General features: G+C 47.2%; 1 protein-coding gene across 1 annotated transcript in view; it reads right to left on the bottom strand.

Annotated features, from left to right (window-relative positions):
• PLB1 (phospholipase B1) overlaps positions 1–14,478 on the bottom strand; it is a 191,824-nt gene that overhangs the window by 99,046 nt on the left and 78,300 nt on the right. The window contains exons 22-26 of the mRNA XM_063919416.1: positions 12,721–12,802; positions 10,542–10,646; positions 9,464–9,559; positions 9,050–9,121; positions 2,284–2,349 (exon numbers count right to left, since the gene is read on the bottom strand). Coding sequence (XP_063775486.1) covers positions 2,284–2,349; positions 9,050–9,121; positions 9,464–9,559; positions 10,542–10,646; positions 12,721–12,802 — 421 coding nt within the window. The remainder of the gene's footprint in view (positions 1–2,283; positions 2,350–9,049; positions 9,122–9,463; positions 9,560–10,541; positions 10,647–12,720; positions 12,803–14,478) is intronic.

Here is a 14,478-nt window from a genome sequence, read left to right as displayed (position 1 = left end):
TCTGAGGATCTCATCTCGGTACCTAATGGCAGTCAGGCTACCTCTGGTGAGCACATAGAGGGCTGTGCGGCCCCCCAAAGAAATGCCACCCCACACCATTACTGACCCACTGCCAAACCGGTCATGCTGGAGGATGTTGCAGGCAGCAGAACGTTCTCCTTGGTGTCTCCAGACTCTGTCACGTCTGTCACATGTGCTCAGTGAGAACCTGCTTTCATCTGTGAAGAGCACAGGGCGCCAGTGGCGAATTTGCCAATCTTGGTGTTTTCTGGCAAATGCCAAACGTCCTGCACGGTGTTGGGCTGTAAGCACAACCCCCACCTGTGGGTGTCGGGCCCTCATACCAACCTCATGGAGTCTGTTTCTGATCGTTTGAGTAGACACATGCACATTTGTGGCTTGCTGGAGGTCATTTTGCAGGGCTCTGGCAGTGCTCCTCCTGTTCCTCCTTGCACAAAGGTGGAGGTAGTGGTCCTGCTGCTGGGTTGTTGCCCTCCTACGGCCTCCTCCACGTCTCCTGATGTACTGGCCTGTCTCCTGGTAGCGCCTCCATGCTCTGGACACTACGCTGACAGACACAGCAAACCTTCTTGCCACAGCTCGCATTGATGTGCCATCCTGGATGAGCTGCACTACCTGAGCCACTTGTGTGGGTTGTAGGGAGGTCATACAGGCACGTGGAGGCCACACACACTACTGAGCCTCATTTTGACTTGTTTTAAGGACATTACATCAAAGTTGGATCAGCCTGTAGTGTGTTTTTCCACTTTAATTTTGAGGGTGACTCCAAATCCAGACCTCCATGGGTTAATAAATTTGATTTCCATTGATAATTTTTGTGTGATTTTGTTGTCCGCACATTCAACTATGTAAAGAACAAAGTATTTAATAAGAATATTTCATTCATTCAGATCTAGGATGTGTTATTTTAGTGTTCCCTTTATTTTTTTGAGCAGTGTGTATATATATATATATATATATATATATATATATATATATATATGAACAAAAATGGGTACCCTTAGGCGCTAGGTGGAAAGGAACTGAGCTGCAACTTAGACGAACCCCCTGTTAGATGAGGCTCAATGATACACAACAAACAATACAGGTCTAAGTGCGCTTGTGGATGGTACTGTATAACACATCAAAACAAATTAAAAGTTTCAGTTTTAATATTTAATACATAAAAGCCACGATAACATAAAATGTCTGTGAGCATATTAACATCTTTTTACAGCATGTATAGGCAGTGTATACAAACAATTTCTGTCAGATGAAAAGTTCAGATGAAACTTAAGGTTCGTGACAAATCTTCCTTAGTAGCATAGGGTACAGATGGAATACAGTACTTGAACACAATCCAACGCGTTTCGTCTCTAACTGGGACTTCCTCAGGGGTAATTTCAAGTGCCAGATGTTTTAAAGATAATCCAAAAGTATGTGAAAAGCTCACTGAATATATCAATAAAAGCAGGTATAAAACCGATATGACTAGGGAAAGGATTCAATACTATACAACCCCCAGTCACAAGGGATCCGAAAATCAATTAATGATCAACCAGGTGACCCAAATAAAATGTGGTTTATAGTCTATCATTGACTCTATAAACCAATCCACAAAAATAGACCGCTCAGCAGTAGGTCAACAATTAACTGGTGCAATGGTCATCTCAGAGTTCAAAGTGATAATGCCACTTTGACCTCTGAGATGACCATTCCACCATTTTATGTTATCGTGGCTTTTATGTATTCAATATTAAAACTGAAAATTTTAATTTGTTTTGATGTGTTATACAGTACCATCCACAAGCGCACTTAGACCTGTATTGTTTGTTGAGATATATATATATATATATATATATATGTTATAAAAAAGTACAAACAAATACAAATATAAATCTAATTATTTTTTTTAATGTGCCCCTCTCACCACACGCAGTGGCTAACGCCATTTTGTGAGTTCTGGGAAATGCAGCAAATCAATTCCCTAGAAACTGGTGACATCACTGGGGCAGAGAGTCTCTGATTTTTAGTGAATGAGTATTAGTTCATCTCCGGAAATGGTCGCCTCCGCTGTGTGCGCAGGTGGTCTTTAAAACAACGTACATGGAATTATATAATAAATACTACTCAAGTGTAGAAGGACAATAACCGTCACATCAGCTTTTGAGTAGATTTTACATAAACTGGAATCAGTGAACTGGAGGTTCGGTCAGCATCCACCTGTTCTCAAGCAGGGAGATTTCTCCTGAATGTAATACATAGTATATAAAGAGCACTTACAGGATCTGGAGTAATGGTTGGGTAAGCGTAGTTACTGTTCTTTGCAGTCTTCAGATAAGGGTCATTCTAAAAAAATTAAATAAACAAACCATTATGTAGAAAAAGTGCAAAGTGATAAAAAATGAATGTAACTGAGGTATTACACAGTGGATACTTATAACATAGCGGCATATGTATCAAAGTCTGGAGAGAAGTAAAGTGGAGAGAGATAAAATACCAGCCAATCAGCTCCTATCTGCCATGTTACAGGCTGTGTTTGAAAAATGACAGTTAGGAGCTGACTGGCTGGTACTCTATCTCTCTCCATGTTATCCCTCTCCAAGCTTTGATACATCTCCCCCTATACCATTGTCATGAATCACAGCTCAATTGTTTATGGTTCTAAGGGGGCTATTTACTAAGCCTTGGATGGAGATAAAGTGTACAGAGATAAAGTACCAGCCAATCAGCTCCTAACTGTCATGTCACAGGCTGGGATTGAAAAATGACAGTTAGGAGCTGATTGGCTGGTACTTTATTAAGGTGAAGTTTATCTCCATCCAAGTATTAGTAAATAGACCTCTAAGATCAGAGCCGGCACTAACCAATATGATGCCCTAGGCAAGATTTTGGCTGGTGCCACCGCTAGTTCCGCCTCTGACCCTGCACCCCTTTCCCAGCACCATCACCCCTCACCCATAGCAGTCCTCATTTTGGTAGTCATACCCCTATATTTTAAATAAAAACAGTGCGCACATTCAGCGCACAGCCCAAAAAGGGGCGTGTTCTTGCTGGGAAGGGGCATGGTCACACAATAGTACCCTCAATTCACATTACATCACACAGTAGTACCACTTTACCTTATATACGTTACTCCTCATAGCAGTGCCCCTTATTCACATTACACCACACCATATTGCTCATTATTCACATTAGACCACACAGTAGTGAGTTTTCTATACATTACGCCACAAAGTAGAGCACCTTATGAACATAATGCCACACTTTAGTAATGCATTTATACACATAATACCACACACAGTAATGCCCCTTACACATGACATTAATAATGTCCTTATAAACATAATGCACCTTACACATTATGCCATCCTTTATTAATGCCCTTATACACATAATGCCCCTTACACATATGCCGCACATTAGTAATGCATGTATACACATGACACACATAATGCCCCTTACACATATGCCGAACACTACTGCACAACCAACCCACCCGCACACAGCACTCACACAGCCGCTAACACTGTGACCTCTGCCTCTGCATGGATACAGATGTGTCCTCATACATCTTGCCTCAATACGCCATGCGGCAGGAGATGCCTGGCGTGAGTCAGCTGGCAGCTCTGCTAATGTCGGGCACCTTTTTTGATGAAAATGCATCTTATTTCCATTATTATGTGGCTAGGATGCACAAGCAGCTTCTGCTGATTAAAATGGTATGTAGCATGCCTATATTCTGTGTGTGACTGTGGCTGTATCTGCATACGAAATGTTACATTACAGTGATTTCCAGGAATACACTGTAACGCAGAATATAGGCATGCCGCATATCATTTTGATCAGCAGAAGCTGCTTTTCCCCTATGGCATACCAAATGCCTTAGGCATTTGCCTAGTTTACCTATGCCTAGGGCCGGCTCTGCCTAAGATAGAAATGACAGTTTTGAGCAAAGCCAATTTGAGATCTGATTATTCAAAGAAAAGAATTTTCACAAATACATGGCATCTCTGAATCCCATTTCTGTACAGAAAGCCTTATTCAGGTTGGATTGCAAAATGTGAGAATTGCAATCCGGCCGATTATCGATCGAATGCGCATTGCGTACATGCGAGAGGACATAACTGCAATGCAGCCCTGTTTGACTGACAGGAAGCCGGCGTTTCTGGGCAGAAATCTGCCGTTTTCTAGGTGTGTCTGAAAAAACGCAGGCGTGCCCAGGCATTTTTAAGAAGGGCCTCTGACATCAGCGATGACCACTTTCAACCTCTTGCGCCGCCAAAATTGTGGACGACCTTGCCTGGCACAGATTTGAAAAATCTTCGATGTTCCTGTAAATGCGTATGGTTTTGTGATTAGAACACACATTGCGATGCATTCGCAATTTCTGCAATGGGCGTTTTTCTCTCTATTTTGGGTGGCAACTATTTGATCGCAGCAACTGGTTTTTAGCAGAAACTGTAATCATTACTGAATAAGGTACAGTAGTGGTGGTGCACTGATGGTGGTGTGCCCAGAGAGACTGGGCAGTGATGATGGGCGTCTCAGGGCTTGCACGTTCTGGCACATGCTAGTACATGAGGGGAAGGATGGAACTAGCATCTGCATATTATTGCACCCCTGACTCCGGCAACAGACGTTAGAGAGGACTCAGGGGTAAATGTATGAAGCAGTGATAAGAGTGGAGAAGTGAGCCAGTGGAGAAGTTGCCCATGGCAACCAATCAGCTGCTCTGTATAATTTTATAGTATGCAAATTATAAATGTTACGTCATTGCTGATTGGTTGCCATGGGCAACTTCTCCACTGGCTCACTTCTCCACTCTTATCACTGCTTCATACATTTACCCCTCGGTACCATGCTCCTCTGAATCAGACCATCAGTGTCATACAGCTGTGTCCTCATACAGGGATGTAGTTATGTGCCCGGCGGTCAGGAGACCAACAGTCACATAACCTCCCCCTACATCCCGCCCCCTCACAATCCCGACGGTCGGCATGCCGACCAACAGGGACTATTCACACTCGTGGGTGTCCACAACACTCAGAGTAGGAATAGAACCCGTTGCGACCGCCACTGAGCCCACAGCGTGGCAAGTGCAGCGAGCCCACAAGGGGCTTACTGCACTCGCCACCCCCCGCCGGGATTCCGCTGCCGACGTCGGTATGCTGATCAGCGGTCTCTTGACTGCTGGTCACACATACCACACCCCTCATACACTGTGGTTTCGGTTGTGCCAAACATCCCCCCTCGGAGCACCAGATCCCGGGCAACTTGGCTGCACTAAATATCTTTTTTGCTCAAAATTGTGTTATAGTGCCAAAAATAGGGGGTGATTCAGACCTGATCGCAGCAGCAAATTTGTTAGCAGTTGGGCAAAACCATGGGGGTCATTCTGACCCGTTCGCTCGCTGCGTTTTAACGCAGCAGAGTGAACGGGTCCCTGCTGCGCATGCCAAACGGCCGAAGGCCGTAGCAGGGATGCGATCGCCTCTGCCTGATTGACAGGCAGAGGCGATCGCTAGGCGGGAGGGGATCGGAACGGCAGCGTTTGGCCGCCGTTTCGTAGGTTTGGTCCAGCCAACGCAGGCATGGCCGGACCGAACGGGGGGCGGCCCGCAGCGGCTGTGTGACGTCACATGCAGCCGCTGCGGCCCAGGGAGCGACGAGTAGCTCCCGGCCAGCACGCTAAAACTGCGCTGGCCGGGAGCTACTCTTGAAGTGCAAAGGCATTGACGCTGTGCGATGCCTTTGCACTTCTGCGAGGAAGGGGGGGCGGCACTGACATGCGGGGCAGACTAGCCCTGTGCTGGGCGTCCCCCCGCATGTCAGGGAAGAAGATCGTAGCTGTGCTAAACTTAGCACAGCTACGATCAACTCGGAATGACCCCCTATGTGCACTGCAGGGGGGGGCAGATGTAACATGTGCAGAGAGAGTTAGATTTGGGTGGGTTATATTGTTTCTGTGCAGGGTAAATACTGGATGCTTTATTTTTACACTACAATTTAGATTTCAGTTTTTGCACACCCCACCCAAATCTAACTCTCTCTGCACATGTTACATCTGCCCCCCCCCCCCCCCCCCGCAGTGCACATGGTTTTGCCCAACTGCTAACAAATTTGCTGCTGCGATCAACTCTGAATTGCCTACTTAGGGGTCTATTTACTAAGCCTTGGATGGAGATAAAGTGGACTGAGATAAAGTATCAGCCAACCAGCTCCTAACTGTCATTTTTCAAACCCAGCCTGTAACATGACAGTTAGGAGCTGATTGGTTGGTACTTTATCTGCGTCCACTTTATCTCCATCCAAAGCTTAGTAAATAGACCCCTGAGTCTGCTAGACAGCACTGATCAATGTGATGTGCGACACTTCAGTAGCGGATCTTGCCACGGGCAAGCAGGACTTTTGCCCGGGGCGCCGCCTTCCGGAGGGCGCTGGTGCCATCCGGAGGGCGCCGCACCGTGGCAAGATCCACCACTGCTGCCCGCTGTGTCCCCCGTCCGCCTCCGCTGCCCGCTGTATCCCCGCCTCCTGTGAAGGGAACTAGACGCTACGCGTCTAGTTTCCCTTCGTGGAGAGGACCTTTTGCTGTGCGGTGCGCGATGACGTCATCGCGCACCGCTCAGCATTCAAGCGGCGCTAGTAATGTACAGGGGGCGTAACTGACCACGCCCCCTGTATTAGGCCACGCCCCGTTTCCTGCCCGGGGCGCAGAGCGGGCTTGAACCGGCCCTGCGACACTTGTACATTTGTGTGTGACTGAGTTTGTATATGATGTGCTACAATGTAGCAGGTGCGGCCTCTTCTGACACCAAGTTCTGTTCATCTGAGACTTTGGGCCTAATTCAGACCTGATCGCTGCTATGCTTTTTCACACAGCAGCCGATCAGGTCTGAACTGCGCATGCGTCGTCGCCGCAGTGCGCCGGCGCATGCCAGAGATGGATTGGCATCTCTGCCCAGCAATCGCCTCTGCCTGATTGACAGACAGAGACGGTCGCTGGGTGGGAGGGGGCGGGCCAGCGGTGTTGGCCCGCCATTTTGGGGGCACGGTCCGGCCAACGCAGGCGTTCCGGGATCTTGCGGGGGGCGGGCTCCCCTCGCCCCGCGTGTCTGAGTAACTGATCGTAGCCGTGCAAAATTATGCACGGCTACAATCAGGTCTGAATTAGGCCCTTTGTACGTGTGTAACACTAATTCCTGTGTGGTCACAGTTGCAGCCTGGAGTTTGTAATACACCGAGTAGTGTCTTGCTGCATCTACGAAACAAATAAGATGCAAAATCTATAGAAAAAGACAGTACACTACTCCTCTTGTAGTGGTTCTGTTCTGCCATGCGTCTTGTGTCATATGGTGCACAGATGCCAAGTGTATGAGGGCACATCTGTATTTTATAACAGCCAGGCAGCACAGGCCCATTCCTGTTGGATAACAGCAGGTAACCTATGATAACAGCCAGGTAGCACAGTCCCACTTCCTATTGGATAACAGCAGGCAACCTACGATAACAGCCAGGCAGCACAGTCCCACTTCCTATTGGATAACAGCAGGCAACCTACGATAGCAGCCAGGCAGCACAGGCCCACTTCCTTTTGGATAACAACATGCAACCTATAATAACAGCCATGCAGCACGGGCCCACTTTCTGTTGGATAACAGCAGGCAACCTATGATAACAACCATGCAGCACAGGCCCACTCCCTGTTGGATAACACCAGGAAACTTATAATAACAGTTAAGCAGCACAGGCCCACCTCCTGTTGGATAACAGCAGGCAACCTATTATAACAACCAGGCAGCATAGGCCCACTTCCTGTTGGATAACATCAGGCATCCTATGATAACCGCTAGGCAGCACAGGCCCACTACCTGTTGGATAACAGCATGCATCCTACGATAGCAGCCAGGCAGCACAGGCCCACTTCCTGTTGGATAAAAGTAGTCAACCTATGATAATAGCCATGCAGCACAGGCTCACTACCTGTTGGATAACAGCAGGCAACCTATAGTAACAACCTGGCAGCACAGACACACTCCCTGTTGGATAACAGCAGGCAACCTATAATAACAACCTGGCAGCACAGACCCACTCCCTGTTGGATAACAGCATGCAACCTATAATAACAAGCATACATCACAGGCCCATTTCCTGTTGGATAACAGCAGGCAACCTATGACAGCAACCAGGCAGCACAGGCCTACTTCCTGTTGGATAACAGCAGGTAACCTATGATAACAGCCAGGCAGCACAGGCCCACTTCCTATTGGATAACAGCAGGCAACCTACGATAGCAGCCAGGCAGCACAGGCCCACTTCCTTTTGGATAACAACATGCAACCTATAATAACAGCCATGCAGCACGGGCCCACTTTCTGTTGGATAACAGCAGGCAACCTATGATAACAACCATGCAGCACAGGCCCACTCCCTGTTGGATGACACCAGGAAACTTATAATAACAGTTAAGCAGCACAGGCCCACTTCCTGTTGGATAACAGCATGCATCCTACGATAGCAGCCAGGCAGCACAGTCCCACTTCCTGTTGGATAACAGCATGCATCCTACGATAGCAGCCAAGCAGCACAGTCCCACTTCCTGTTGGATAACAGCATGCATCCTACGATAGCAGCCAAGCAGCACAGGCCCACTTCCTGTTGGATAAAAGTAGTCAACCTATGATAATAGCCATGCAGCACAGGCTCACTCCCTGTTGGATAACAGCAGGCAACCTATAATAACAACCTGGCAGCACAGACACACTCCCTGTTGGATAACAGCATGCAACCTATAATAACAGGCAGGCAGCACAGGCCCATTTCCTGTTGGATAACAGCAGGCAACCTATAATAACAACCTGGCAGCACAGACCCACTCCCTGTTGGATAACAGCAGGCAACCTATGACAGCAACCAGGCAGCACAGGCCTACTTCCTGTTGGATAACAGCATGCAACCAATAATAACAGCTAAGCAGCACACGCTCCCCTTGTATCGTCTCTGATTACAGCCAGACAGCACTCAACCATCACGACACCTCTCTTACCTGAGGGGGGCACTCTATACCGATATTGTCATCCAGTGCCTGGTTAGTGGTCTTCTGGCCGACGGGTTCAAACTAGGAGAACAGAGCAAATAAATTACTATAGTAGGTGACAGTGGGGGAGATGTATCAAGTTTTCAACGGGAGATAAAGTGGAAAAGTTGCCCCAAACCAATCGGCTTCTAACTGCCCTTTCAGTGAGATTGGTTGCTTTGGGCAACTTCTCCACTTAATCACTCTCCACGGCTTGATACATCTCCCCTTAAATGTCATAAATATCTGCCACATATGGGGATTGCCTTGGGCTGATGATAGGGCAGGGGTTATGCCTACAGCTCAGCTTGGGGACCAGTGATGTAGAAACAGATGGAAGTTTGGACAGGAACCACACAGGAACTTTTCACACCGTGAACTCACCATGTTTTTCCACAAGCCACGTGCGCCCTGGGCGTGGGCTTTCTCTCCAAAATGGAAGCAGTCTGGAGCCATATAGGATCGGTCAGGAACTCCATCCTACATGTAAGACATAAGCAAACTCTAGAGTTGGCAATTTTCTAGATGCCCACTCCGGGAGGGGGCAACAAGGTTGGCCCAGCGGGGGTCGTGGCTTGACATAAGGGGCGGTGCCGAGTTGAGGGCGCGGCTGCATGATTGCGTTATTGTGGCCACGTCCCGCTATTCAATGCCAAGATTACCAACACTGTACAGCGGGCAGCCGTTCTGGGAGTGTAGACAAGTATGTGCTAAAGGGGTGATCCCGAGTTGTTCGCTCGCTAGCTGCTTTTAGCAGCATTGCACACGCTAAGCCGCCGCCCTCTGGGAGTGTATCTTAGCATAGCAGAATTGCGAACAAAAGATTCGCTAATTTTCTCGTAACGATTACCCCGCAGTTTCTGAGTAGCTCCAGACTTACTCTGCCATTGCGACCAGCTCAGTCCTTTTCGTTCCTGGTTTGACGTCACAAACACACCCAGCGTTCGCCCAGCCACTCCCCCGTTTCTTCAGCCACTCCCGCATTTTTCCCTGAAATGCCTGCGTTTTTCCGCACACTCCCAGAAAACGGCCAGTTTCCGCCCAGAAACACCCACTTCCTGTCAATCACACTACGATCAGCAGAACGATGAAAAAACGCAATTACGCCGTGAGTAAAATACCAAACTTTTGTGCTAATTTACTTGGCGCAGGCGCGCTGCGTACATTGCGCATGCGCAGTTTGCGACTAATCGCTCCGTAGCGGAAAAAAAATAACGAGCGAACAACTCGGAATGACCCCCTAAGATCCCATCTAAAGATGTGTCAATTAAATCCATTTTAATTCAATGATAAAATAAAACGCGACAAATGTCAAAGGGTATGAATACTTAACAGCCACTGTATAATGTGTATTCCACTTTGAAAGGTTAGACTTTTTTTGGGAATTTACATCATCGTTCTTAATATTTGCTCTAATACTTTTTTAGTCCTGTTATCTGTCATGTTACATGAGGCCGTTTACCGCGTTCCTTGGTATCTGGAGATGCTCCAAAAATGGCTGAATGACAACGGTGAAATCTTCTGTGGTATCATACAGCCCGCTCTCCACCAGCTGGCGGGTCTTGTCCTGAAAATGAATAGACCAGGTGGCATTTACACAGGCCGTCATTATCCTGCTTTGTCCAGAATGCCTATGGCGCCTGCTGGCGGGAATACAGCAGAGGGCGAGATGACTGCACCGCAGGACAATATACTGTATTACACACAAGGTGAAGCACCAACACAGAGATTACTACATATATATTATGGGCACAGAAGTCAGAGCAACGCTGAACCAGAAGTTAGGATCTGCGAGTGGTTCACTGTTTTAAGGGGGTCATTCCGACCCGTTTGCACGCAGCGGTTCATCGCTGTGGTGCGAACGGGTCGGAAATGCGCACGCGCGGAGGACGCATTGCGCACGCACGTCATTGCCTGGGCAACGACGCCGCCAGCGACAAATGTAATCGCAGCGGCGATCGCAAGAAGATGGACAGGCGGGTGGCGTTCCGGGGCGGATACTCACCGTTTCCAGCCATTTTCGGGGAGTGGTAAGAAAAACACAGGCGTGTCCAGGCGAACGGAGGGCGGATGTCTGACGTCAAAGCCGGGACCTGCATCGCTGGATCCGTCGCACAGGGTAAGTAGGTATAGGGCTAGTCTTGTTTTGTGTGAAACTTGTTTAGCTAAGCAGGGCTGTACAAGCGATCGCAGCCCTGCTATGCTAAAATACACTCCCCCGTAGGCGGAGATTAGTTGATCGCACCAGCAGCAAAAAGTTGCTTGGTGCGATCAACTCGGAATGAGGGTCCATATTATGTATACTCTGTGTATGATTACATTATTTATGTATTTCACTATTACCTCACCGGAGGGCGCCATTTCAACATTTATCCCATTTGTATTCACTACGGGGTCTATTTGTCATTTAATATTTACAGGATATTTCCAGAAAACAGCCATTTATTAAGGATCCCACAGATGTACCAGATATTGGAGATATTTGCTGCAATCCCTCCATATCTGAGGGAAATGCAGCTCCCATAGGTTTCAATGGGGGTTGCTATGCAGTCAGATCTACAAAGCTCCAGAATGGGGAGCATTCCGGAGCTTGGCGCTCATAGCTAACGCCATCTCCAGGCAGCATTAGCCTACAGTCGTTTATGGGATACTTTTTCCCAAATTCTTACTCATGCGACGGCCGCACATGCGCACTGGCTGCAGGGACCAGCACCAGGGAGCGATGTCATAGCGTTACGCTATAATACTGCTCCCTTATTGGAGCCATCTACTGTCAGGAGACAAATAGAAAATTTGCGTTACACTATTCATTTTCACGGTGTGAATTTACGTAGAGAATGTGGGCCTGATCTGGACACAGAGTGGCTGTTTGCCTAAGACCGCAGAAGCCTGATTAACTGCCTTATGCTAATACGCGTATCAGTTGGGCTATAGCTTCAAGTAGGCAGCTGCTCCACCCACCACTTTTACATCCACAACTGCAACCACCATCATTAGTACTGGCACTTGCAGCCAGGGCTGCCATCAGAAATTGTATGGCCCATCCCGACAAAATAGACAGGGCCGCCGCCCCCCTCCCCCCTTCCCCCCCCAATAAGATTCTGTCGCACTGCTCCACCACCCCTATGTGATGTCACACATCGTGATGTAACATATAGGTGGAGCATTGCGGACCTGCAGGAACGATTTACTGATGCACAGGGAAGGCTTGTCTTAAGAACTCCTCCCTGCACATCAGCCCGCTGTTGTTGCTCAGCCTGGTGCAGCTCTCTAGTCTCTAGGTATCAGCGGTAGGTGCCAGGGGTGGGCCCCTCTCTCTGTAAGGGTCCGGGACTCCAGTCCCCGCAGTCCCCCTCTGATGGAGGCCGTGCTTGCAGCAGCGCCATAGCAACCGCAGCGCATGTCCTGGAAAGCAGGGTGGGGTCACTGGAAGATGGACTCATCACTTGGCATCTCCACCTCCGGAAACTAAATCAGCTGCTTTGTCAATAGTCAGCCCTGGTCTGTAACGTGAATTTATCAAACCCTGTATTTCACTCAAAATGTATATATTTTGTTTCAAATTATCTCTACAAACAGTACTGTATATAATGTTATAACTGCCCCTACATGGGGCAACTCACGGCAGTTACTGTACTTACTTGGTACTGCTTGTTGAATGTTCTAAGAGTTGCAATCTCTGCACTGCCCTCAGCGTTATCCACCACACACCCGCACAGTGCGCTGCACAAAGACACAAAATACATTTATTTTTTAACAGGTATTAAATATGTCCCCCCTAAAAGCTAGTTGGTGCCATCACCCTCAGACGGGGGAGGTGGCCATTTTGTGGGCAAAACCAACATTCCTGAGAATGGGCCCAATTCAAAGATGGCTGCTAATGCATTCCAAGTTGCGAATTTGCACGCACCCAATGTGGGAAATATGATAATGCTCCCGCCACCTGGACATGTGCATGTACACAAATGCAGCGATGGTCGCAGATCCCCCGAGTTACCCTATGTTCACTCAGAATGGCCATGGGAACTAAGACACTGGTGCCATGTTCTCTGCATATGGGATCGCAGTTGTAGGCTCTCCAAAAATGGCCACGACACCCCTGCGTTTTTGCCGCCTGTTAGGAATTAACCCTTTTTGTGCCCCCTCGATTTGATGACCTCTTTGGTACCAGTGAGAGTAAATCTTAACGCTATGTAAAGAATTCCGAGTCAATGGTTAAGAATCACTCTGGTTTATTATAAGGTTAACAATGGTTTATAAAGACGACGTACATGGGTGTAACTGACATGTGTTACACTCTTATTGGCTCGTTAGTAGTTACTAGGCAGAAGACAGAGATAGTACATCAGGCGGATTTCCATATATGGGTTTTCTGCAAGCGTCTCAAGCATCTACGAAAGTTTGTAACACAGGATATTTGGTAACACACAGAAGTAGAAATAACAAGTTTGATCTGGTATGGAACTGTCCTTGGAGATGAGGCATAAACAAGCCTTGTAATGTATGAACAGATAAGGGTATCCTGTAGAGAGTGCGTACGTGTCTATTCAAGCACATAACAGTTCATATAGCATGTTTAACCCTTCAATCCCCTCTTAGAATCATATATTTATATAACATGATTCTTTACATGGAGCTTTTTATTTCTATATTCAGTTAGGTATTGCTTATAGGCTGCAGGGGAGTTAGGAGGGATTGTAAGGACGGCTTCATACATAAGCGAGTTTTCAATACCTTTTGTAGCGAGTTTTCTGCAGCAGGGTATAATGCAAAAGAAAACAACACAAAAAATTGCTATCACAATCAACATGTAGATTCCTAGTTGAACAAGACCCTGTTTCCAATTTTCAAACCAACCAAAGTATTGGCTCCATGGGTTATCAATACCTGAATTCTTTTTTAGCTCTATGGATAAATCATCTAGTTTTTTTATGGCTAGGGTAACTTTACCATTTGGCCCTGTGTTGTCAGGGATAAAGGTACAACATCCTTCTACCTGTTTTATGTAGACACAAACTCCACCCTTTTCAGCCAGTATCATGTCTAAGGCCATACGGTTTTGGAATGTCATTTGGGAGGTGGCTTCTAATTGTTCAGCTATACCTTTGAGTGCAACTTTGGTATCATTAATGAATCTCTGTTGGTTATAGTAGATATAATTGATCCATGCAACATTTTTATTGACAGTTATTATAGGGATTAAGGATTCAAATCCTGCAGCTACTTCATCTCTAGCTTTGAATTCGTCTGGCACCCCTCTTGGGACCCCAATTGTGTCAATATAAACATGTGGATCGAAGCTACCTATTGGAGCTTCCCTTTTTCTTCTATGTGTGGGAGCAGTGTTTGAGGTAGGGGAACCTTCATTAGTTGGGAGTATGTGTAATGGCATAATTATT

The sequence above is a fragment of the Pseudophryne corroboree genome, chromosome 4 (assembly GCF_028390025.1).
Source record: "Pseudophryne corroboree isolate aPseCor3 chromosome 4, aPseCor3.hap2, whole genome shotgun sequence".
In the NCBI taxonomy this organism is placed as follows: Eukaryota; Metazoa; Chordata; class Amphibia; order Anura; family Myobatrachidae; genus Pseudophryne; species Pseudophryne corroboree.
The sequence above is the reverse complement of the archived record's forward strand: the minus strand, read 5'-3'. Positions and strand labels throughout refer to the sequence as shown.